General features: G+C 42.6%; 1 protein-coding gene across 1 annotated transcript in view; it reads right to left on the bottom strand.

Annotated features, from left to right (window-relative positions):
- Positions 1-3,019: 3,019 nt before the first annotated feature.
- The window catches only part of LOC122564726 (B box and SPRY domain-containing protein), a 38,177-nt gene continuing 17,683 nt past the window's right edge, over positions 3,020-23,513 (bottom strand). Inside the window, exons 2-6 of the mRNA XM_043719857.2 lie at positions 13,274-13,372; positions 9,568-9,798; positions 9,456-9,481; positions 6,641-6,765; positions 3,020-4,157 (exon numbers count right to left, since the gene is read on the bottom strand). Of these exons, the coding sequence (XP_043575792.2) occupies positions 3,631-4,157; positions 6,641-6,765; positions 9,456-9,481; positions 9,568-9,798; positions 13,274-13,372 (1,008 nt within the window). The 3' untranslated portion in view covers positions 3,020-3,630. The remainder of the gene's footprint in view (positions 4,158-6,640; positions 6,766-9,455; positions 9,482-9,567; positions 9,799-13,273; positions 13,373-23,513) is intronic.

Here is a 23,513-nt window from a genome sequence, read left to right as displayed (position 1 = left end):
TGGCACTGTCCTATAGTGTCAGTATGATCCAGTGTAGAATTTGAGATTGTGGGAATCAGCTCTGTCATTGGGGCATGTTTAAAGTGAGTGACTGATGCCAATGCTTGCTAAATGGTGGCACGCAATATTAGAACATAGAACATTACAGCGCAGTACAGGCTCTTCATCCCTCGATGTTGCACTGAGCTGTGGAACCAATCTGAAGCCTATCTAACATACACCATTCCATTTTCATCCATTTGTTTATCCAATGACCATTTAAATGCCCTTAAAGTTGGTGAGTCTATTACTGTTGCAGGCAGGGCATTCCACACCTCTACTACTCTCTGAGTAAAGAAACTACCTCTGACATCTGTCCTATATCTATCACCCCTCAATTTAAAGCTATGTCTCTGTGTGCTAGCCATCACCATCTGAGGAAAAAGGCTCACACTATCCACCCTGATTATCTTATATGTCTCAATTAAGTCACCTCTCAACCTCCTTCTCTCTAATGAAAACAGTCTCAAGTCCTTCAGCCTTTTCTCATAAGACCTTCCCTCCATACCAGGCAACATCCTAGTAAATCTCCTCTGGACCCCTTCAAAAGCTTCCAGATCCTTCCTATAATGCAGTGACCAGAACTGTATGCAATACTCCAACTGCGGTCGCACCAGAGTTTTGTACAGCTGCAACATGACCTTGTGGCTCCAAAATTCAATCCCTTGCCCAACAAAAGATAACACACCTTATACCTTAACAACCCTATCAGCCCAGGTGGCAACTTTCAGGGATCTATATATATGGACACCGAAATCTCTCTGCTCATCTACACTATCAAGAATCTTACCATTAGCCCAGCATTCTTCCAAAGTGAATCATCTCACACTTTTCCATTGTTGTCTGTGTATGCTTCAGATGGAAGAGTGCAACACGGTGACACACCTTTCTCTTCTTGTCAGTGGAATTTAGAGTTCAGTGACTCTCCTGCCACCCTCATCTTCCTCTCTCCAACCTATCGGTCCCCTAACAGTTTGATATTGTCCACCCAACATACCTTCCACCTGAATCTCATTTAATGCACCATCCAATTAGTCAGTGCTATCGAACGGTTTAACAATTCTGTTTGCAAGAATTCTTGGATGTTTTTATCACATGATTCCAACGACCCTATTCAGCCTTTCACCTTTGCCCTTACCTTCAATAAATTAATAAGCAAAAGTTTTCAAATGAGAAAATGAACAGAAAACATAGTTTCGCTGCCCCGGATAATTTTCTTTTAGGTTACTCGGAAGAGTGTCCAGAAGATTAACCTTAAATTTAGAGAGACTCTAGGTCAATGCTGGAAGGTGGATGGCTCAAACCTTTCTCTATCCCTGACAAATCCTCTAAAAGGTAGCGTTAGAGTGGCATTCCAAGAACCATGTGAGAAAAAGAGAGAGAAACAGAGGGGAGGCTTATTTAGTATTCTCAGGTCTCACATTCTAACCCCCACTAATCAGGCAACATGGTTCCAGTCGCAAGTATTAAAAGCAGGAGGACCTGGACCTGGTCATTCAATTCTCCAGTCCTTATTGCCCAGTATCATTCAGACTAATCTGGACCTGGATCTAGTAGACTCTGGGAATCTTGACATTCTCTAGGGAACACTGAGTTGGCAGACACGAAAAACAAAGTTTGAATTTCACACAGTTTCCACAATTTTACAAACTGTCAGCATTAAACCCCTTTGTGATTGCTCCATAAACTAGCTTATATCCTGATGAAACTAAGTTACCAGGGTGACAGTAACAACAACGAAAACTTGTACCAACTTGATTGTAATAAAACATTCCCGAGAGTAATAAATCACAGTATGGCACAGAACTACACAACCAGGCATGAGGTCAGATCAGCAAAGGTTTAGCCAGAGGTTGCTGGAGCTTCTTAAAGGCAGAAGGATGTTGGGATGGAATTCCAGACTTTGAAACCCCAGTGACTGAAGGCACAGCCACCAATGGGGGAGCGATTACAATCAAAGATACTGAAGAGACCAGAATTACAAACAGGGTATGATCGGGGTCAGTACTCTTGGGTTAAGGAGAAATCAGAGCTGAAAAATGTGTTGCTGGAAAAGCACAGCAGGTCAGGCAGCATCCAAGGATCAGGAGAATCGACGTTTCAGGCATAAGCCCTTCTTCTTATGCCCGAAACGTCGATTCCCCTGTTCCTTGGATTCTGCCTGACCTGCTGCGCTTTTCCAGTAACACATTTTTCAGCTCTGATCTCCAGCATCTGCAGTCCTCACTTTCTCCATAAGGAGAAATCACCCTGGTTCCTGACCATTGTCTCTATCCAGTAAGTCCCTCCTCTGACAGTGAAATAACCACTATACTATAATATAGTGGAATGCACTGGATATGTTACTGGACCAAGAAGCCAGAGAATGAGAGTTCAGATTCCACATAGTAGTTTGAGAATTTGATTTAATTTTATTTAAATCTGGGAATGAAAAACTGATATGAGTAATGATGACTATGAGTTTTTGAATTTTAATTAAAACACAACTATTTCACAAATGTGCTTTCAGGAAGGAAAACTGCCATCCTTACCTAGTCTGGTCTACATGTAACTCCAGCCAATGAACTATTATAATCTACAGCAGCAAAAATAAAACAATCCTGGGCAGAAAACTAGAAAGGAAAAACCTGATGATAAAATGTTTTCCATGTTTAAATCCAAGTTCGGCCAGACGTTGCTGGGACTGGAGGGTTTGAGCTATAGGGAGAGGCTGAACTTGGAGTGGAGATTGAGGGGTGACCTTATGGAGATTTATAAAATAATGAAGGGGATAGATACAGTGAATAGCCAAGGTCTTTTTCCAAGGGTGGGGGAGTCCAAAACTAGAGGGCATAGGTTTAAGGTGAGAGGGGAAAGATTATAAAGGACCTAAGGGCTATGTTTTTCATGCAGAGGGTGGTACATGTATGGAATGAGCTACCGGAGGAAGTGGTGGAGGCTGGTACAATTACAGCATTTAAAAGGCATCTGGATGGGTGTATGAATAGGAAGGGTTGGAGGGATGTGGGCTAAATGCTGGCAAATGGGACTAGATTAATTTAGGATATCTAGCTGGCATGGACGAGTTGAAGCAAAGGGTCTGGTATGACTCTATGCCTGTAATCTGCTTTTCATTTAGATTGGGGTCTCTTCCTAGAATTATTTTCCTCTTTATTCTTTAATATTGGTGTCAGTGTCAAGGCCAACAGTTGTTGCCCATCCCTAACTGTCCTTGAACTGAGTGGCTTGTTAAGTTATTTCAGAGGGCTGTGAAGAGCTAACCATGTTGCCGTGAGTATGGAATATCGAGGTGAGAATGGCAGCTCTTCCTTCCCTAAGTGATATTAATGGATCACATAGGTTTTTACAACTATTGACAGTGGTTCTCCAATTCCCTTCAGACCTTTTTTACAATTCCATAGTTATTAAATTAATTCCAATTTCACCACATGCCACAGTTGGCTTTGAACCCATGACCTAAAGCATTACTTTCTAGATTACAAGTTGAGTGACATCGCCATTGCATCACCATCTCCCCAATAAAGAATGAAAAAATTGAAGGAAAATGTTAGGGTGCAGACCTGGAGACTTTCAGTGTTCCCATTAAATCTTCTATTGGACTATTGTAATACAGTTGTCTGCTACTGCAAACGCTGCGTGGACGGGAAAGGAGAGTTTTGTTCGGTAGCTGTGAATTATAGCACAGGCATCAGCATCGTAGAAGAGAATTTCACCTCCATCATAGTCCACCAGTACACCGATCAACTTTGGGCGCCGCAGTAGATCCAGGGTCTTCAGCTGGCCGTCATGAGCGACCGTGTACTCTTCGTCGTAGCGGGAGAACACCCAGGAGGACGAGTTATATCCGAGACGGGACTCATGACCGGTTCCCTTGCGGGGAAGGCAGCTGTAAGCCAGGCCCACTTTGTAGGCGCAGCTATTCTCCACGTCTACTCTCCAGGTGCAAATGCCCCTCTGGAAAGACTCCAGGCCCAGGGCATTTGGCCAATGCTCAAAGCGCTCAGGACAGTCCGGGTACAAATGGACCTTTTTCCTGACGAAACTCAGTCTCTTTTTGCTCTCGGACAGTGTCAGCGATGAATGCAGTGTTTTCTCATCAATGTGCAAGTTTTCAGCAACTGAAACACAAGATTCTTGTGTTACTGAGGATCCTTACCCATTAAAATCTTTACATATCCAGCTCACCAGAGTTGGACCTGGAATGATCTTTACCCTTTCCTTTTGAAAACAAAATAATGTTTAAAGTCCTGGGTTCCAGAGGCTGGAACACCAAGTCTTGGTTAGCTCTCCCATGTGCAGTACTACGGAAATGCTGCACTGGCACAGATGTTGTTTTTTGTCACACAGCCGAAGTATATAGTTCGGAGAATTTGGAGGAAGTGTGGAAATTTACTGCAGAGGGGAAGAAGTACTTTTTGCTTGCTTTTTTGGTTCATAGTTTGTAAGGTTCTTTTAAAACAGGATAAATTGAGGGCCGGGGTTAGGAGCCCAGCAAAATACAGTGATATCACAGGGAAATGGTAAGTTCATTGGTTAGTAATAACTACTAATTTGACTATTATAGGTTACTTTCAGATTGAAGGTAAGTAGGGGAAATAGTTACAGGTTACAAAGATCAGTAGAAGATTTTTAGAAATCAAAGTAAGAACCATGTAATTAAAATAGAGATGCTGGGTCAGATGATGTGTTGTAACTGCACGATGTGGGAACTGGTGGACCCCATTGTGGTTCATGCTGACCACATCTGTAGTAAGTGTTGGTTACTTGAGGAACTCCAGCTAGAGTTGATGAGCTGGAGAATGAGCTACAAACACTGACACATCAGGGAGGGGCAAGGAAGCTGTGTTTCAGGAGGCAGTCACACCCCTTAGATTATCTCCCTCAAATGTGGTCAGTGGTCAGTGACAGGAGGCTGTGACCATGAGTGAGGTGGATAGAGGGATCCGGGAGGTAGTGCTGAAGGAGCCTGAACCCTTGAGCTTGTCCAACAGGTTTGAGATTCTTGCCCCTGCGGATGATAGTGGGGGGCTGTAGAGAGAGGTTATCCACTTTGGTAAGAAAAATGGAGGTGTAGACTATTTTCTAAATGGAAGGGCTTTGGAAATTTGAAACACAAAGGAACATAGGAGTCCTAATTCAGAATTCTGTTAAGGTTCATTTGGCAGTTAGGAAAGAAAATGTAATGTTAGCATTCATTTCAAGAGGCTAGAATACAAGAGCAGAGATGTACTACTGAGGCTACGTAAGTCTCAGTGTTTGGAATACTGTGAGCAGTTTTGGCCCCATACCCAAGTGCTGGCATTGGAGCAGATCCAGAGGAGGTTTACAAGAATGATCACAGGAATGAATATCTTGTCATATGAGGAGCAGTTGAAGAATCCGAGTCTGTACTTGATGAAGTTAAGAAGGATGAGCTGAGATCTGATTGAAACTTATAGAATACTGACAGGCCTGGATAGACGGTTACACTAATAGGAGAGACTAGGACCCGAGGGCACAGCCTCAGGTTGAAGAGATGACCCTTTAGAACTGAGATGAAGAGGAATTTCTTTAGCCAGAGGGTGGTTAATCTGGGAAATTCATTGCTGCAAAGGGCTGTGCAGGCCAAATTATTGAGTCTATTGAAGACAGAGGTAGGTTCTTGATTAGTAAGGGGATCAAGGGTTACAGGGAGAAGGCAGGACAATGGTGTTGAGAAACATATTAGCCATGACGAATGATGCAGCGACTCGGGCCAGATGGTCTAAATCTTATCCTGTATCTTGGGTCTTAGAGGAGTGTATTAAAGAAGGAAAAAGAGATAGAGAGGTGAGGATAGTTAAGAAGAGAATTTCAAAGGCCACTGAAGGCATGGTCACCAATGGAGGAGAAATGAAAATAATTAATTCTCAAGCAGGTTGAATTAGATGAAGCCAGTATCTCAGTGAGTTGTGGGGCTGGTGAATGTAACAGAGGTAGGGATGGGCAAATCTGTGGGGGGTACCTGAAAGGCTGTATTTGTTGACACTAGTGCATGCACACTGTACCCTCCCAAATTTCTGCATGTGCATTGAAGGGGCAGGCGGTGGGGGGGGGGCCGGGCATGATCTAGACTCTGGAAGGGAGAAGGAAGCATGTGTATTGGAGAGGGGTAGAAGAGCAGATGGAGAAAAGTGGAGGATGGGGCAGAGTGAGTGCAGAGGGAGAGAGGGGAAGAAGGGAGGTGGGCAGAAAGAAGATGGAGGGTAGGGGGAGGAAGTGGGGTAGGGGAAGGAAGTGGGGTAGAGGGAGAAAGGGGACCTCATGAATCTCACATTCTCACTGCCAAACCTCCCCCATCTTCACTTGCTGCCGCTGAGCTCTTCTTCGCAATCCCTTCTCTGTGGATGTCTAATGTAGCCTTTTACATGATGACAGTATGAGTATAGAAGTGTGTGCATGAGCAGTTGCCCACAGTCGCAGGTGGGTCAGCAGACACTGCTATTTGAAAACACAGTTTGAATGGAGCCGATGCAGATCAGCCAGCCCAGAATGGTTGGGGACCAGGACTTGGTACAAATAAAACAATGGTTGCAAAGTCTTGGCTTGATTCAGAAAGGACTGCCGGTTAGTTATTACTGACCTGGAATGCAGATCATGGCTGCAGATGCCCACAGGTTACTGAGGAGATGACTGTGAACGCAGGCAAGGTTGAAGTTCAGCTTATTAGAGTCCTCGGGCTCAAGAATTCCCTCTGCTTCCTCCGCCCTAGAACAGAAATTACATTCAGTATAGAGTAGCTGGAACATTGCTTACAGTTCTACACAATGTACTTTTGGAAGGTTTTCAAGATTTTGGAGTGACTACAGAGGAAATGACAGGGATGAAGGACTTCAGTGACGTTGACATAACCGAGAAGTTGGGATTGTCCTAAATAGAGAGTTTAGAGGAGACTAGAGATATTTAAAAAGACTAAATAAAATATGGAGAAAAAGTATCCATTGGCAGGAGGGTTGGTAAGCAGAGGACACAGATTTAAGATAACTTAACTGCAAAAACCAACAATCACATGGGTCTGCTTTCCCTCGTAGTAAGAATGGGTGTTTGGGGTCTGTTTATCAAATGTGAAAATGTGACGGAGTAACCAGGCTTCATCAGTAACGTGAAGCCATTGCCTGTGATCTTGGACCTGCGATAATCTATGCCTACAACACACCCTTTTACTGTCAGACTGCAAGCTGCTGAAATACAGACAGATTTTCTTTTAGCAAATGCAGATGTAGATTTAGAAATTCAGCTCCAGGACACTCCTGAGAACAACATACAACAAGGTGGTACATTTTAACAGGCTGTTTGATCATCTGTGATAAAACCCAGAATATGTTGTATTCGAAACAACAACCAACAGAGTTTAACCTGGGACTTTCATGTGTAATGGTATGTCGGGAATAGAAGAATGACGAGGGTAATGATGAGAGCCAGTCAAGGGCAGTAGTGGGGAAGTTGTGTGTGGAGTCTGAAGAGATCGGAGGGGCGCTAAATGAATATTCTTCGTCAGTATTCACAGGAAAAAAACAATGTTTTGAAGGAGAATACTGAGATACAGGCTATTAGACTAGACTGGATTAAGGTTCATACGGAGGAGGTGTTAGCAATTCTGGAAAGTGTGAAAATAGATAAGTCTCCTGGGCCGGATGGGATTTATCCTAGGATTCTCTGGGAATCCAGGGAGGAGATTGCAGAGACTATGGCTTTGATCTTTATGTCGTCATTGTCTACAGGAATAGTGCCAGAAGACTGGAGGATAGCAAATGTCCCCTTGTTAAAGAAACAACCCGAATAATTATAGACCAGTGAGCCTTACTTCTGTTGTGGACAAAGTTTTGGAAAGGATTATAAGAGATAGAATTTATAATCATCTAGAAAGGAATAATTTTATCAGGGATAGTCAACACAGTTTTGTGAAGCGTAGGTCATGTCTCACAAACCTTATTGAGTTCTTTGAGAAGGTGACTAAACAGGTGGATAAGAGTAAAGCAGTTATGTGATGCATTTGGGTTTCAGTAAGGCATTTGATAAGGTTCCCAATGGTAGGCTATTGCAGAAAATACGAGGCATGAGACAGAAGGTGAATTAGCGGTTTGGATCAGAAATTGGCTAGCTGAAATAAGACAGAGGGTAGTGGTTGATGGGAAACATTCATCCTGGAGTTCAGTTACTAGTGGTATACCGCAAAGATCTGTTTTGGGACCACTGCTGTTTGTCATTTTCATAAATGATCCAGATGAGGGCTTAGAAGGATGGTTAGTAAATTTGTGGATGACACTAAGGTCAGTGGAGTTGTGGACAGTACGGAAAGATGTTGCAGGTTACAGAGGGACATAGATAAGCTGCAGAGCTGGGCTGAGAGGAGGCAAATGGAGATTAATGTGGAAAAGTGTGAGGTGATTCACTTTGGAAGGAGTAACAGGAATACAGAGTACTGGGCTAATGGTAAGATTCTCGGTAGTGTAGATGAGCAGAGAAATCTCGGTGTCCATGTGTATAGATCACTGAAAGTTGCCACCAAGGTTGATAGGGTTGTTAAGAAGGCATATGGTATGTTAGCTTTTATTGGTAGAGTGATTCAGTTTTGCACCCAGGAGGTTAGGTTGCAGTTGTACAAAACTCTGGTGCAGCCACACTTGGAGAATAGCATACAGTTCTGGTCAGTGCATTATAGGAAGGATGTGGAAGCTTTGGAAAGGGTCCAGAGGAGATTTACTGGCATGTTGCCTGGTGTGGAGGGAAAGTCTTATGAGGAAAGGCTGATGGACTTGAGGCTGTTTTCGTTAATGAGAAGAAGGTTAAGAGGTGGCTTAATTGAGGCATACAAGATGATCAGAGGATTAGAGAAGGTGGAAAGTGAGAGCCTTTTTCCTCAGATGGTGATGGCTAGCACGAGGGGACATAGCTTTAAATTGAAGGGTGATAGATATCGGACAGATGTCAGAGGTAGGTCCTTTACTTAGGGGCGTAAAACGCACTGTCTGCAACAGCAGTGGACTCGCCAACATTAAGGGCATTTAAATGGTCATTGGATAAATATATGGATGATAATGGAATAGCGTAGGTTAGATGGGCTTTAGATTGGTTTCACAGGTCAGCGCAACATTGAGGACCAAATGGCTTGTTCTGTGCTGTAATGTTCCAAACTGAGAATGGCCTCCTGTTAAAAATAAATATAGTCATCAGAACATAAGAAACAGATGCAGTCAACTGTATGCGGTCTGTCAAACTGGGAAAGATTTAAACCTAGGTCCACAAGCTTATTAAAATCACTTGCAAATTTAAACAAGGCCCTGTACTAACACTCAGTTGTTGCTGACATTCCAAGCTGCAAAAATAAAACTTTAATGGATTATTCCAAGTTTCGTGTCAATAGTCAATATCTACGCTGTATGATTGACTGCACGTACCTTTCAAATATTTCCTTCTGGTGTTTCTGCAGGAAAAGAGAACGAATTTAGTTACTCAGTAAACCACAATGACTCATAAATGAGACAGGATTGTAGTGGAGGTGCTGCTCACCACCAGGACGGTATCGTCCATTTTTGTCACTATGTCTACCAGGTAGTTTTTAATGTCAGCTAGCTTTTGCTGGGATTCCATCCAATAGGTATTCTGGGTCAAAATACTTTGCTGGACTCGCTCTTCCTCATCATGGATCACCTCTAACAGTCTCTGCTCCTCATTGTCGCACATCTCACGGATAAAGTTGAGACGTTGAATGACCTGTTCCCTGGCACTGCTGGCATCAGCCTGTGGGCATGAACATGGAGAGAAACCGTCTGAGAATGAGCTGTACTAAGTGGGATTCGTCAGCATTACAATACCTTCCATTGCTGAGATCACCCCAATCAACAAAAGTTGCATTATTACAAGTTAGAGTTCTGTGTCATTTAATGCAGCAATGAATCCTGTTAAGGCACTTCATGGGAGGTTATCAAAAAACATTTTACAATGAACTGCTTTAGGGAGTTGTGACAAAAGATTGAACACAAACATGGGCTTTAAAGAATGTCTTAAAGGAAGAGGATTAGAAAGGGAATTCCAGAGCTTGAGGCCTGGGCAGCCTAAAGCTCTCGGGAAGAAATAATCAGATTCAGGTCTGCACATGATCTTGCTGTTTTTATTTTCAGACGCCCTTTAGTGATGCATTGCACATGCATTACACTCCATTCCCCTCCTACTGGATAAATGAGAGAGTCATTTCCTTTTCCTCAAATGTTCAGACTTCTGGAACAAGCTGCTCTGTAAATAATGTAAACAATAAACTCAGATGCAATTCAAACATTCAATTTCACCAGTCTTCTTCCAGTCCTTTCTTCTTGTTTAAAATTAGTAACTAATGTGGACTTTGAGCTCAGTCATGTACAATGAGGTGAAAAGTTTGATCCAGTCCCTTCCTCGTGACTAGTACAACAACTGCTGGCAAAGAATAGTGTGCAAGGCTGACCTTGTCTGGCTGATACTCAGAACTCATTCTCTTTTGCTGTGCGAGTTGTTCAACAGGTATTCTAGTGACCTATGATCAGTATTATTTCAAACTCACTTTCATACAAGTACAGACGAAAGTGCAAGGTATCAGACATGATTGAGAATGCTTCTCTTTGTCTGTGAATGGCATTCTCTCTGGCCAAAGTTGAGTACACATATATACAATCTAACTTTGCACAATACAGCTTATGATAGTTTGTTCAAAACAGTGGAACCTCTTGCTTTATTCTCTTAGTACGTTTGTGGGATCTCACTATTTGTTCTCTTTCAAATAAAACTTATTTACCCTTAGCCAGACAGTGTAGTTCCTACCACATCACAACCACTTTTGTCCACGTGTGAATACCACGAAGATTCAGAGAGCATGTCAAAGTGTAAGAGGTTGGGTTCAGTATCTATTATTTTGATCATTTGTGCAGTGCTAATGCTTGATCAAGGATCTCTGATTGTGTTCTGATAGAGTGCATGTTACACACTCTGTGTTTGTTTTTTTGTCCTGCAGAACTAGTTGTCATTGTGTTTTCTGTTTAATCTGTCCTCCATCACTACAAAATGGTACAATGGAGGCAGAGTGATAATGTCACTGGAATAGTAAGCCAGAGGACATGGGTTCAAATCTCACCATGGCAACTGGTCAGGTTTACTTCCAAATAATTATTGTGGAATTGGAAGCCAATCTGAGTAACGATGACCACATAATCAATGTTATTGTCAGAAAGAAAATGGAAGTATCTCTCTCTCTCTTAGGCAGAGGCCTGGGTTCAAGAACGCCTGTCCATGCATGTCCATAACATCACTGAACAGGTTGATGAATAATGCCCACTCAGATGTCTTCGAGGAGCTCTGCTGGTGCAATGGTAGTGTCCCTATCTGTGAGCCAGGAGGCCTGGGTTCAATTTCCACCTGCTCAGAACATCTCTGAACAGGTTGGTTAGAAAGTATCTAAAAACCCATCTGATTAACTAATATCCCTTAGGGAAGGAAATCTGCCATCCTTACTCGATCTGGCCCACTGGCCCAGCAAAGGCATTTGGGAATGGGTATCAAATATTGGCCTTGTCAGTATATATCTATATCCTGTTAAAGAATAAAAGAAATTAAACTGGGGTTGGGAGCTTCACAGTGAAAAAAAAACTGTAACCTCTACAACATACCTCTACATGCCCTGTAGGTCTCAACTGTCTTGTTGATGTCTCTCTCCAAAAAGAGAAAAGGTAGGAAATGTGCATTCTGCTGGGGGCTCACCAAATAAAATTAGACCCAGTGATGCAAATAATTCCTTGAGATCTCAGGCATGGTTCATGTACCTTGTGCTCCATATAAAATCATCACAGGAAGCATTTTGTCCCAAAAGCTCAACTACTTAAAGCTCAAATTGCTGAACGTTTGTCACTAACCTTATTGCATACATGCTCACTGCTATAATAATGTTCTTGATAATAAACATTTTCCAACTAATTGCATTTGCACCTTCAGCGAAATACATGGACTCAAATAAACAACAAAGACGATATATTACAGTATGTCCTTATGTGAAGGTTCTAGTTGTACTGAGTTGAACTGCACATAGTATTGCTACAATGGCACTATCATCACTGAATCTCCCACATAACATTTTGAGGGTTATCATTAACCAGAAATTGAATGGGTCAGCGATATAAGTACTGGGGTCACATGAGCAGAGTTCAGAGACTGGAGGTTCTGTGGCATGTAATTACCCAAATCCTGTTCACCAATAGGGTGAGTGCAGTTCCAACAACATCATTCAGCACAAACATTCCAGCCACCACTTTAAACATTCACTCTGAGAGAGATGGGCACCATGGGGTATACACAGCTTTATTTCCACCACCCCCCTCCCCCAACTTCATTTTGATTTTGTTCCTTCCCTCACTCCTTACCTCCCCCTCAATTTTGATGATTTGCATTGCCCTTAATGGAATTAGCATATAAATATCAAATTTACTACAGGCTGGTTTTACTTGTGGTGGTTAGTAATTCAAAAGAAAAACAATTTAAAAATAGACATGGTGACTTTGATGATGGCAAGGTCGTTTAGTTGTGCGTAATGGCACTTTAGATACATAAGGAAGAAAGCATTCACTCTGGCAGGGCTTTTACGTCACTGTGGTAGTGTCCCTACCTCTGAGCCAAGAGATCCAGTTTAAAGTTCCACCTATCTCAAAGTTGTGTCATAACATCTCGGATCAGGTTGATTAAAAAATATCTAAACCTCCATCACTGGCGCACACTAGCGTCAATGTGTATCACATACAAAATGAGCGAAAACAACTCACCAGGATTCCTTTAACAGCACCTTCCATCTACCATCTGGAAGCTCCTGTAAGCTGCCCTCCAAGCTACATACATTCTGACCTCAAACTATATATCACTGTTCCAGCACATAAGTCACTGGGTCAAAATCCTAAAACTCCCTAACAAGAATGTGGGTGTCCCTACACACATGCACTGCAGCAGTTTAACATGACTTCTCCTCCAGGACAACTAGGGATGGCCAATAAATGTTAGTTCAGCCAGTGAGATTCACATGACACAAAATAAAAATACGTTCTCCACCTGCTGCTTTCCCACTGCTTTGCACTTTGTTCCTCTTCAAGTATATGTCCTGTGAAAATCAACCCATGAACATAATGCTACCAGGAAGTAAATCTCCCCAGAAAAAGGGAGCACATTCTGCAGCTAGAAACTGGAATGGGAGTTAAATGGAGGCACTTGCCTTAACGCTGCGGCGTTTGTTGTTCAGAGTCCCATCCGTGAATCTTTCCACTGAAGCTAATCTCAGCTGTAATTTCTCACAATCATCAACCAGTTTATTCTGGGGAGAGAAAAGAGACCCAGTTACCTGTCACACCAATTATACAGCAAGGGCAATCAAACCACGTGCATCAGTAACACAAGGAATAAGTGTGTTTATTGTATGTACAATAAAGAGATTTGTAACTTGAGAGATCACAAAATGTGCAGTCTTTGTTTAACAGTGTGAGGGGATACGTCTCTGTTTGACCCAAGTTTAAACAGCCAAGTTTAGTCATTTTTTGTAATAATTTTCACTGTTTAAGAAAACTATATTAAAATAGTTTAAACTGTGGCTCAGTGGGAGCATTATCACTTTGGAATCAGAAGGTTGTGAATTCAAGTCCATTTCCAAAGATGCACTGGTACGTGCTACGCTGTCAAAGGTGCTGTCACCTACATGTGAAGTGTTAACCTGTGGCCCTGTCTACCCTCTCAGGTGGACATAAAAAATTCCACAGCATTATCTATTATAAATAGCATGCGCCTTATGTGTGTGTGTGTGTGTGGATGTGTGGTTTCTTTTTCGTGGAGCCCTATTGGAACTTTCTTATGTGGAGTGTGGGACCTCCTCATGACCTCCTGAGTTGATTAAGCTAATTAAAATTCAAGTACCAATATCCTCCAAATGCAGGAACTGCAAAAGATAACGACTTAGTTACAGGGCCTTATTGGGACTTTCCAGAGTGGAGTGCAATACATCAAACTGATCGCCATGCGTTCCTACATTGACTAGGCTGGTGAGAATTTATCTAGAATTAAAATGATCAAAGATGCTAATAACCCTCATTTAATGTAAAAGTCAACACTATGCCTTTGCTCCAATGAAGTGTAAACGTTCTCTGAACTGTCTTCACCACAGAAAGCATTCTATCTGGATGCATCTCCCCTACTCTCCCTTGGACTCCCCTGGATTGTAAGAAATTACAGAAAGTTGTGAACACAGTCTAGTGTACCATGCAAGCTAACCTTCTATTCACTGGTTTCATCTATATTTGCTGCTTCGGGAAGGCAGCCAACATCATCAAAGATCCTGCCCAACAATCTCTTCCAACCTCTTCCATCAGGCAGAAGATACAAAAGCTTAAACACACGTAGCAATAGATTCAAGAACACTTCTTCCCTGCTGTCAATAGACTTCTGAATAGACCCGTCAAATTTCAAATCTAATGTTGAAGTTGCTTTTTGTGCATCTTCTTTGTAGTGTACCATTGAATGTCTCTCTCTATTCTATCACCGTATGATCTTTGTATGGTATGATCTACCTGTACTGCATGCAAAACAAAACTTTTCACTCTACATAAGTACATGAGACAATAATAATTCAAATCAAATCAATGTATTTACATCCTTCCTTAAATAAGGTGACCAAAACTGTACACAGTTGTAGTCTCATCAGTGCTCTGTAAAACTGTAGCATAAACTCACAACTTCTGGATTCAAATCCACTTCCAATAGATGAGCTTTCCTGCATATGAGCCTTCTGTGATTCATTCACCAGGGCACCAAGATCCCTCTGTATCTTAGAGCTCTGCAATCTCTCACCATTTGGATAATGGACTTTGTTATTCTTCTTGCCAAAATGAACTATTTCATATTTTCCCACATCATATTCCATTTGCTACATCCTTACCCACTCACTTAACCTATCTTTTTTTATATATAATGTCTTTATGTGTTATTCACAACTTAGTTTTTACCTGGTAGCAGGTTTTACATTCTCAACACTCTCTGGGTAAAGAACTTTCTCTTGAATTCCCCACTGGATTTACTAGCCATGAACACTGTCTTATGTTCATGGCTACTAGTTTTGATCTTCCCTAAGTTGATCCTGTTGAACCCCTCTGCTAAAATTAAAGGATTCAATCAGATCACCTCTCAGCCTCCTCTTTTCTCCTTCTGGCCTATTTTGTGTTTATGCAGTAGAAATAGTGGCAGGGTCTTGGTCATAAGGTGCCAACCTGAAGTAGTATTGGATACGGCATAGCTCCCCGGGGTGCTTGATACATGCCCAATTTCCACCAATTCAGCCTAGTCTGTGGGCAGGCAAACATTGAGCATTGAAAATCCAGCAGACAAAAGTGAGGACTGCAGATGCTGGAGATCAGAGTCAAGATTAGAGTGGGGCTGGAAAAACACAGCAGGTCAGGCAACATCCGAGGGGCAGGAAAATCGACGTTTCGGGCAAAAGCCCTTCATCAGAAATGAGGCTGGGAGCCTCAGGGGTGGAGACATAAAAATGGGAGGGGAGTTGGGCTGGGGGGAAAGTAGCTGAGAGTGCAATAGGTGGATGGAGGTGGGGGTGAAGGTGATTGGTCGGAGAGGAGGATGGAGCGGATAGGTGGGAAGGAACATGGACAGATGGGACAGGTCATGAGGAAGGTTGGAACTGGGGTAAGGTGGGGAGAGGAGAAATGAGGAAATTGGTGATGTCCGCATTGATGCCCTGGGATTGGAGGATCCCAAGGCAGAAGATGAGGCATTCTTCCTCCAGGGGTTGTGTGGTGAGGGAGTGGCGATGGAGGAGACCCAAGACCTGCATGTCCTTGGCAGAGTAGGAAGGGGAGTTGAAATGTTCAGCCACAAGGCGGTGGAGTTGATTGGTGCAGATGTCCCAGAGATGTTTCCTAAAGCACTCTGTGAGTAGGCTTCTGGTCTCCCCAACGTAGAAGAGACCGCATCGGGAGCATTGGATACAGTAAATGACATGTGTGGAAGTGCAGGTGAAACCTTGATGGATGTGGAAGGCTCCTTTGGGGCCTTGGACAGAGGTGACGGGGAGGTGTGGGTCCAGGTTTTGCAATTCTTGCAGTGGCAGGGGAAGATGCCAGGAGGGAAGGTGGGTTCTTAGGGGGCATGGACCTGACCGGGTAGTCGCGGAGGGAACAGTCTTTACGTAAAGCGGAAAGGGGTGGGGAGGGAAATATTTCTCTGGTGGGGTCTGTTCTTAGATGGTGGAAATGGTGGAGGATGATGTGATGTATACGAAGGTTGGTGTGGTGGAAGGTGAGGATGGGGGGTTCTGTCCTTGTTGTGGTTGGAGGGGTGGAGTTTGAGGGCAGAGGTGCGGGACATGGATGAGATATGCTGGAGGGCATTATCAACCACGTGGGAGGGGAAATTGCAGTCTTTAAAGAAGGAGGCCATCTGGTGTGTTCTGTGGTGGAACTGGTCCTCCTGGGAGCAGATACGGCAGAGGCAGAGGAATTGGGAATAAGGGATAGCGTTTTTACAGGAGGTAGGGTGGGAGTAGGTATAATCCAGGTAGCTGTTGGAGTCAGTGGGTTTGTAAAAAGTGTCAGTGTTGAGTCAGTCATTGTTGATGGAGATTGAGAGGTCCAGGAAGGGAAGAGAGGTATCAGAGCTGGTCCAGGTGAATTTGAGGTCGGGATGGAATATGTTGGTGAAGTTGATGAACTGCTCAACCTCCTTGTGGGAGCCCAAGGTGGCGCCGATGCAGTCATTGATGGAGCAGAGGAAAAGGTAGGGAGTGGTGCTGGTGTAACTACGGAAGATAGACTTTTCCACATAGCCGACAAAGAGACAGGCATAGCTGGGGGCCCATGGCTACCCCTTTCGTCTGGAGGAAGTGAGAGGATTTGAAGGAAACATTGTTGAGAGCGAGGACCAGTTCAGCCAAACAAATAAGAGTGTCAGTGGAAGGGTACTGGTGGGGATGTCGGGGACGTTTGACCAAAACGTCCATTTTCCTGCTCCTCGGATGCTGCCTGACCTGGTGCTTTTCCAGCACCACTCTAATCTTGTGAATCCAGCATCCAGGGAGCACAACCCTGCAGTGAGTCCAGGTGAAATCACTGGATCTTGCAGGAAAGCCATGGAAAGCAGCAGAATTAGCTCCTTAGCTGAGAGAAGTGCTGACTTAGTGGTTAGCACTGCTGCCTCACAGCACCAGGTACCCAGGTTCGATTCCAGCCTCGGGTGACTGTGTATGTGGAGTTTGCGAATTCTCCGTGTCTGTGCGGGTTTCCTCCAGTGCTGCGGTTTCCTCCCACAGTCCAAAGATGTGCAGGTTAGGTGAATTGGCCATGCTAAATTACCCCATAGTGTTCAGGGATGTGGAGGTTAGATGCATTCATCAGGAGAAATGTAGAATAATAGGGTAGGGAATAGATCTGGGTGGGATACTCTTCAGAAGGTTAGTGTGGTCTTGTTGGGCCAAATGGCCTGTTTCCACGCTGTAGGGATTCTATGAACACTCTGGTTATCAGTTGAACGTATCCTGCCCAATCATTATGTATATTCATAGTTTTCAAACCACTAAACATGAGAGGCAAGGGATGTATAATTTTAAATAATAACAGTAAAAGCAGCAAAAACTCAGCTGATGAATTGAGCAGTAATGAAACGGACCTGAAAGTTGTTCCTTTCACAGATACTCCATGACCAGCTGCACTTTACCAGCTTTAAAATCTTACTTCACATTTCCAGCTTCTCCAATATTTTGTTTTTGTATTCAGGTATAATTTTAACCTTAATCCCTGACAGATGATCACAAATGACCATCAGTTTTACACATCATCCTGTTTGTTTCTCTCACAAAGTGGACATGCTAGTGAGGTAAGAGGTAAAACAGGGAGCCTCCTTGGTCACACAGCTGTTGATAAATGGTCAAATTTATCCCCCATGTCATGGATCCCATTCACAGAGAAATTGAGGAACCTTTTAGTTAGTGTTTCAAGCAACCCGAAAGCTGGAAGGTGGGGGACGACATGGTTAACTCTTGAAATCACTCTGAAACCTGTACATTCAGCTGCACAATGCATATTTGGGTACAGAATAAAGTCGCAACATTTTTTTTGTGTGTGAGAGAGGCAGAGAAATGATACAAGATGAAATGAAACAAAGAAAAAGCATGTAGTTCAAATTTGTCCAAGGCTCGTCCTTCTCCTGATCTCTGTCACAATCCCCAGTCCAACAACACACTGAGATTGCTACATTCTTCCAATTCTGGCCTCTTGCACATTCCCAACATTAATCAATCCATTATTAGAAACCATTCTTTTAGCCACCCAGCTCCTAAATTCTGGAAAATTCTCCCCAATCCTGGATTCTTTTTTAAGATATGCCCGAAAACCTGGTTTTTTGACCAAACATATCATTGCCTTTCCTCGTGTCTTATATGGTCCAGTGCCAAATTTTGCTTGGCATTGTTGCACTGAAGTACCATGGCTTGTTCAAGGTGTTACATTATAGAATCATGGAATCCCTGCAGTGCAGGGAGAGGCCTTTTGGCCTATCAAGTCTGCACCAATTTTCCAAAGAGCATCCCACCCGGATATAGCATTTCCCATGGCTAATCCACCTAATATGCATACTCCTAGTCACTATGGACAATTTAGCATGGTCAATTCATCTAGCCTGCACACCCTTGGACTGTAGAAGGAAACTGGAGCACCCAGAGGAAGCCCATGCAGACACAGGGAGAATGTGCAAACTCCACACAGTCACCTGAGGCTGGAATCAAACCCAGGTCCCTGGCACTGTGAGGGAGCAGTGCTAACCACTGAGACACCGTACTGCTTAAATATACACATTGTTGTGACAGAGACTGTATTATTTAGTGCTGCAACTAACACCATACCTGATTATAATCAGGCCGTTAATACACATTCTGTGGTCGATTATATTCATATCACATGCCTGTCTTGAAATGTTCTTTCAAAACAATACAAGCAACGGCAACACTTCTATGTCATTCTGTAATCTCAGATGATAGTGGGAACCCCAGAATTAGTCTCAATGCCTTGTGCACCGAGTAAAGCCAGACTACACCAACTGTTTTCTGACCAACCAGCAGAAACTGCCGATGTTTACTGATGGCCAGCAGCCATGGGGAGAGAACAAAAATGTTTCTAGCTTCAAAGAAAAAAAGCTCTTCTGATAACATGGGGTAGACTCTGGGCAGGGTTACAAAGAGAAACAATAGATAAATGGCAGTAAGTTGAAGACACTGGACACGCAAGGCAAGTGGAAGTGAGAGGAACAGCAAGAGTTAACAATTGATTAAAATTATTTTCACTGTCAAATCTAGTGAGGCACCTGCACCAAAAGAAACTTACTGCATGGCATTTTATGTAATGTCAGAGCTAAACAATCATGAAATGTACTTTTAAAAAATAGTTAATAAAGAATATTATTTAGGAAAAAAATATAAAAGAAACAGAAAAGATATTCCAAAGAGAGGGAGATATTGAATAACAAGCAGCACGAAAGGAGTTAGTTCAATGGTTTGTATGCATTCTTCCTATATGTTTTATATTCCTGAGCACGTGTGGTTTGGATGTAAATATCTTTACAGTTTAAGTGTGGGGTGGGGTAGACAGTGTGACCTTGTGCAACTGTGTCAAATAAAGATAGTGAATCATTTTATATCTCTCCCCATTTTTACTCACATTGAAGTTGGTGTTGCATTGTAAAAGAGGCCAGCTGCTCATTATCACCTGTGCCATGCCAAGGCAACGGAGTCAAGATTTACTCCAATAGGTTTGCAAACATAACAGTGATTACACTTCAAAACAATTCACTGTTTAAGAAGCACTTTGCCAGGTGCAATAACCCAATACATAAACAAATGCCTGACCTTGCTTCCATTGTTTTGCGCACTTTGAGCCAAGGTGCGTGGTAAGAAAATGATTCTATGGTGAGGATATATTGTACAGAGAGAGCCTGAGTACACACTGCTAGACACAGTGCTGTGGACAACATGGTCTCATTTACACTGGATGTGAGTGGGAGGCAGAATGGTGAAGATTCTACTCAAGCTATGATTAACTAGCTCAATCTGCAGTCTCCTTTTCTCAGATTTTACCTCAGCATGTATCAAAACCGAATGAATGTACTAGCACACAATGAACTATCAAAGCTCAAGTCATTGTAATGTTTCTCATCTGCTCATGATTTGAAATAAGTGGACTTCACTAAAGAGAGCTGGCTTATTGACTCCTGGCCTCAGAAATTCGCTATCACACAAAGTAATATGATCCAAGGATCCAGTCTTAAATTAAAACTTTTAACTCCTGGGGAAAGAAGTGGTTACATTATCTTCTAAACTTAACCTTCACAAGCTATGAATAGCACTTTGCAGACTTTACAGAGTTCTTCTTGATGACGGAATGATGAGGGTTCAGGTGTTCATTGCGCCCGCCTCAGTTGCTGCTGTAGGAGCACACATTCTCCAAGTCTATTCAGGTTCACCAAGTTTTTCAGTATGGTCTCAGTGTGTACCTCAGTGGTTCAGCATGAGACTCAGCCTCCACTATTGCTTGCATTGTGAGATCAAAGCCTAGCTTTGTGTGATACACACTGTGTGCTGGTACATTCATTCGGTTTTGATACATGCTGGACTGGGGTATCCTCTGGCCTGGGTGACCCATTCCACTTTTGGCAGAACCCTTAAGTCAAAACGATTTGCCATCGTAACTTGTTTGAGGAATGAACTGATGAAAAGGTAACAGGGGATTGTGGACCACATTAAATGGCAGGACCAGTGTGATTTAAGGATGAGAAAGAAACCTAGGAAGAACAGAGGAGGATACCAGGTGAATTAGAATTCAGTTAGGTACTGAAAGAGGAATGGGGAGGATGAGAGCATGGTAAATGAGATAGAAATGAAAACAAAGAAAAACAAATTTTACATTTTTAAAAGTTCTCAGAACAAAGATCTCTTTCTCTTGTGCTTGCATGGCTTTTTTACAGATACTCCAAAAATATTGTCAAATGCTGCAGGTTAATTATTATGTATCATAACAGACTTACACTCCATTGAAAGCAAGGGGCAATCAGCTCTGTCCGTTCATTGACTGAATGGTGACTGAACCACACTAAAGGGGTCAGCGTGGATTCAGGTCTCTGATGTGGGACTAGAACCTCATGATCTTCTGTATGAGGAACAATATGTCATGATGCCAAGCAAACACCTTGATAGACCACACCAATACGGAAAACTAAACTCATTAAAGGATAAATTAGTCTTACACTGCATACAGTATAACCTGAGAATGAGAGAATGAACTCCATGGCTTCATTGTGCAGACAGATTATACAACCCAGGATTGTTATCCTTAGATGTAGAAAGTTAAAGGGTGATATATTTGAATTTTTCAAGAAACAAAGGGGAACATAAAAGTTAGATAGAGAGAAATTGTTTCCTATGGTTAGGGAGTCTAGGATTAAGCAAATTAGTCAAAAATTAGAACTAGACTTTTCAAGAGAGAAATTAGGAGTTACATTGACACCAAAAAGCCTATTCCTGCTCCTAATTCACATGTACACAGATATTTCAAATTCTCTTCCACAAATAGTGACTGCACCAGATCAATTATGGATCTTAAAGCTCAATCTGATCTATTTTGTTATCCAAAGGCTAATAGGGTGAAGACTGAGTTCATGAAGTTAGGTCACTGATCAGCTACAATCTCACTGAGCTTCATCCAGAGGCTCACTGATGATGTTACTTAGTATGGTGACGAAATGTCTGAAAACGAACCTTCCAGCTCAATGAGCAAACCTACACTCTATGACTATGACTCTATACATCCACAATCTCACTGAGTAGCAGAGCAGGCTCAAGTGATGAAATAGCACCTCTTTCTGTTCCTATGTCCCAATGAACCATGGCACCACTTCTGCGATTGAAGAATTCCAGCTCACTCAATGTGTTAAAAGACTCAGTTCATCGGGATTTGTTGGCTCATAGCTTTAGGCATACATCAGCTCACCATTCAAACAGCGAGGTTACATAGGAACCTTTAAGAATTTCAGTTAGGACATGCATTGCTGTAGTTCTGGGTTAACCTAGTACTGCGTGATCAGTGAATGAAAGGAAATTTCAGGAAAGGAAACCCACCATTACCCAGGCTAGTCTTTATATGACTCCACTCTTAGAGCTTGTGGATGGTTAATTGTTAACACTATGTAATGGGATTGAGCAACACGTTCATAATTTAAAAACATCTTGACAGAAGGTCCAATATCTTCTTGGGAACATTAGAAACAGGAGCATGCCATTTAACCCCTCAAGCCTGATCCACTATTTAATTTGATCATGATTTGGAGCTGCTGGTGTTGGACTGGCGTGGACAAAGTTAAAAATCACACAAACCAGGTTATAGTCCAGCAGGTTTATTTAGAAGCACTATAACCTGGTGTTGGGTGATTTTTAACTTGATCAAGGCAGATGTGCACTGAGAATATCATAAATAGGAGCAAGTCTGGGTCATTTAGCCTTTGAGCCTGTTCCTCTATTCAATGTGATCATAGTTGATCTTCTACCTGAACTCCACTTACCTACCTGCATTCTTTGATTCATTGAAAGTGTTGACTCCAGTCTTTTGCAGTAGAGTATACAAGTAAAGCAGTCTTGCTAGGACTGGACATTGGCATTGGTGAAACCACACCCCAAGTACTCAATACAGTCTTGATCTATTTAAGGGGGGAAATTCACTAGCATCACAGATAGTTCAGAGAAGATTTATTAAGTTAACTCGGGGAATGAAGGGATTGTCTTCTGAAGAAAAGTTGAGCAGGTTAGGCCTGTACTCATTAGCATTGAGGTTATCCTATTAAAACATGTAAGATTCTGACAGGGGCTTGATAAGGTGGATGCTGAGAGGATGTTGCCTAACGTAGGGAAATCTCAGACGCTCAGATCGAAAGAGGTCACCATTTATGACAGAGATGAGGAGGCATTTCTTCTCTCAGAGGATTAGCCATTTTGAAATTCTGTAACCCAGACAGCACAGGAGGCTAGGCCATTCAGTACATTCCAGACCGGGATAATGACTGCATTTGATCTACAAAGGAGTCAAGGGTTATGGGGGTCGAGTGTGTGTCAATAGCAGGGATGCTGGCAGGAATGTAGAATTGACTGCATTGTTCTATCAGCCAAGATCTTATTGAGTGGTGAAGCAGATGTGAAGGACAAAATGGCCCACTCCTGCTCCTATTTCTGATGTTCTAATGTCAATCTAAAATCTACCAATCCTAGTGAAACATCCACTACCCTTCAAGATAGATAATTCCAAAGTTTCACAGTCCTATAAGAAGAACCTTCTCCTCAATTCAGTCACAAATCCTGTGGATGTGACACTATGGTTTTGATTCTGCAGTCTCCCACAATTGGGCAAACCTCTCATCCCAGGGAT

The sequence above is a fragment of the Chiloscyllium plagiosum genome, unplaced genomic scaffold, assembly GCF_037043375.1.
Source record: "Chiloscyllium plagiosum isolate Xiang-an unplaced genomic scaffold, Cpla_swu_hap1 HiC_scaffold_21, whole genome shotgun sequence".
NCBI lineage: Eukaryota > Metazoa > Chordata > Chondrichthyes > Orectolobiformes > Hemiscylliidae > Chiloscyllium > Chiloscyllium plagiosum.
Note: the sequence above shows the minus strand (reverse complement) of the source record. Positions and strands in the feature narration are given on the sequence as shown.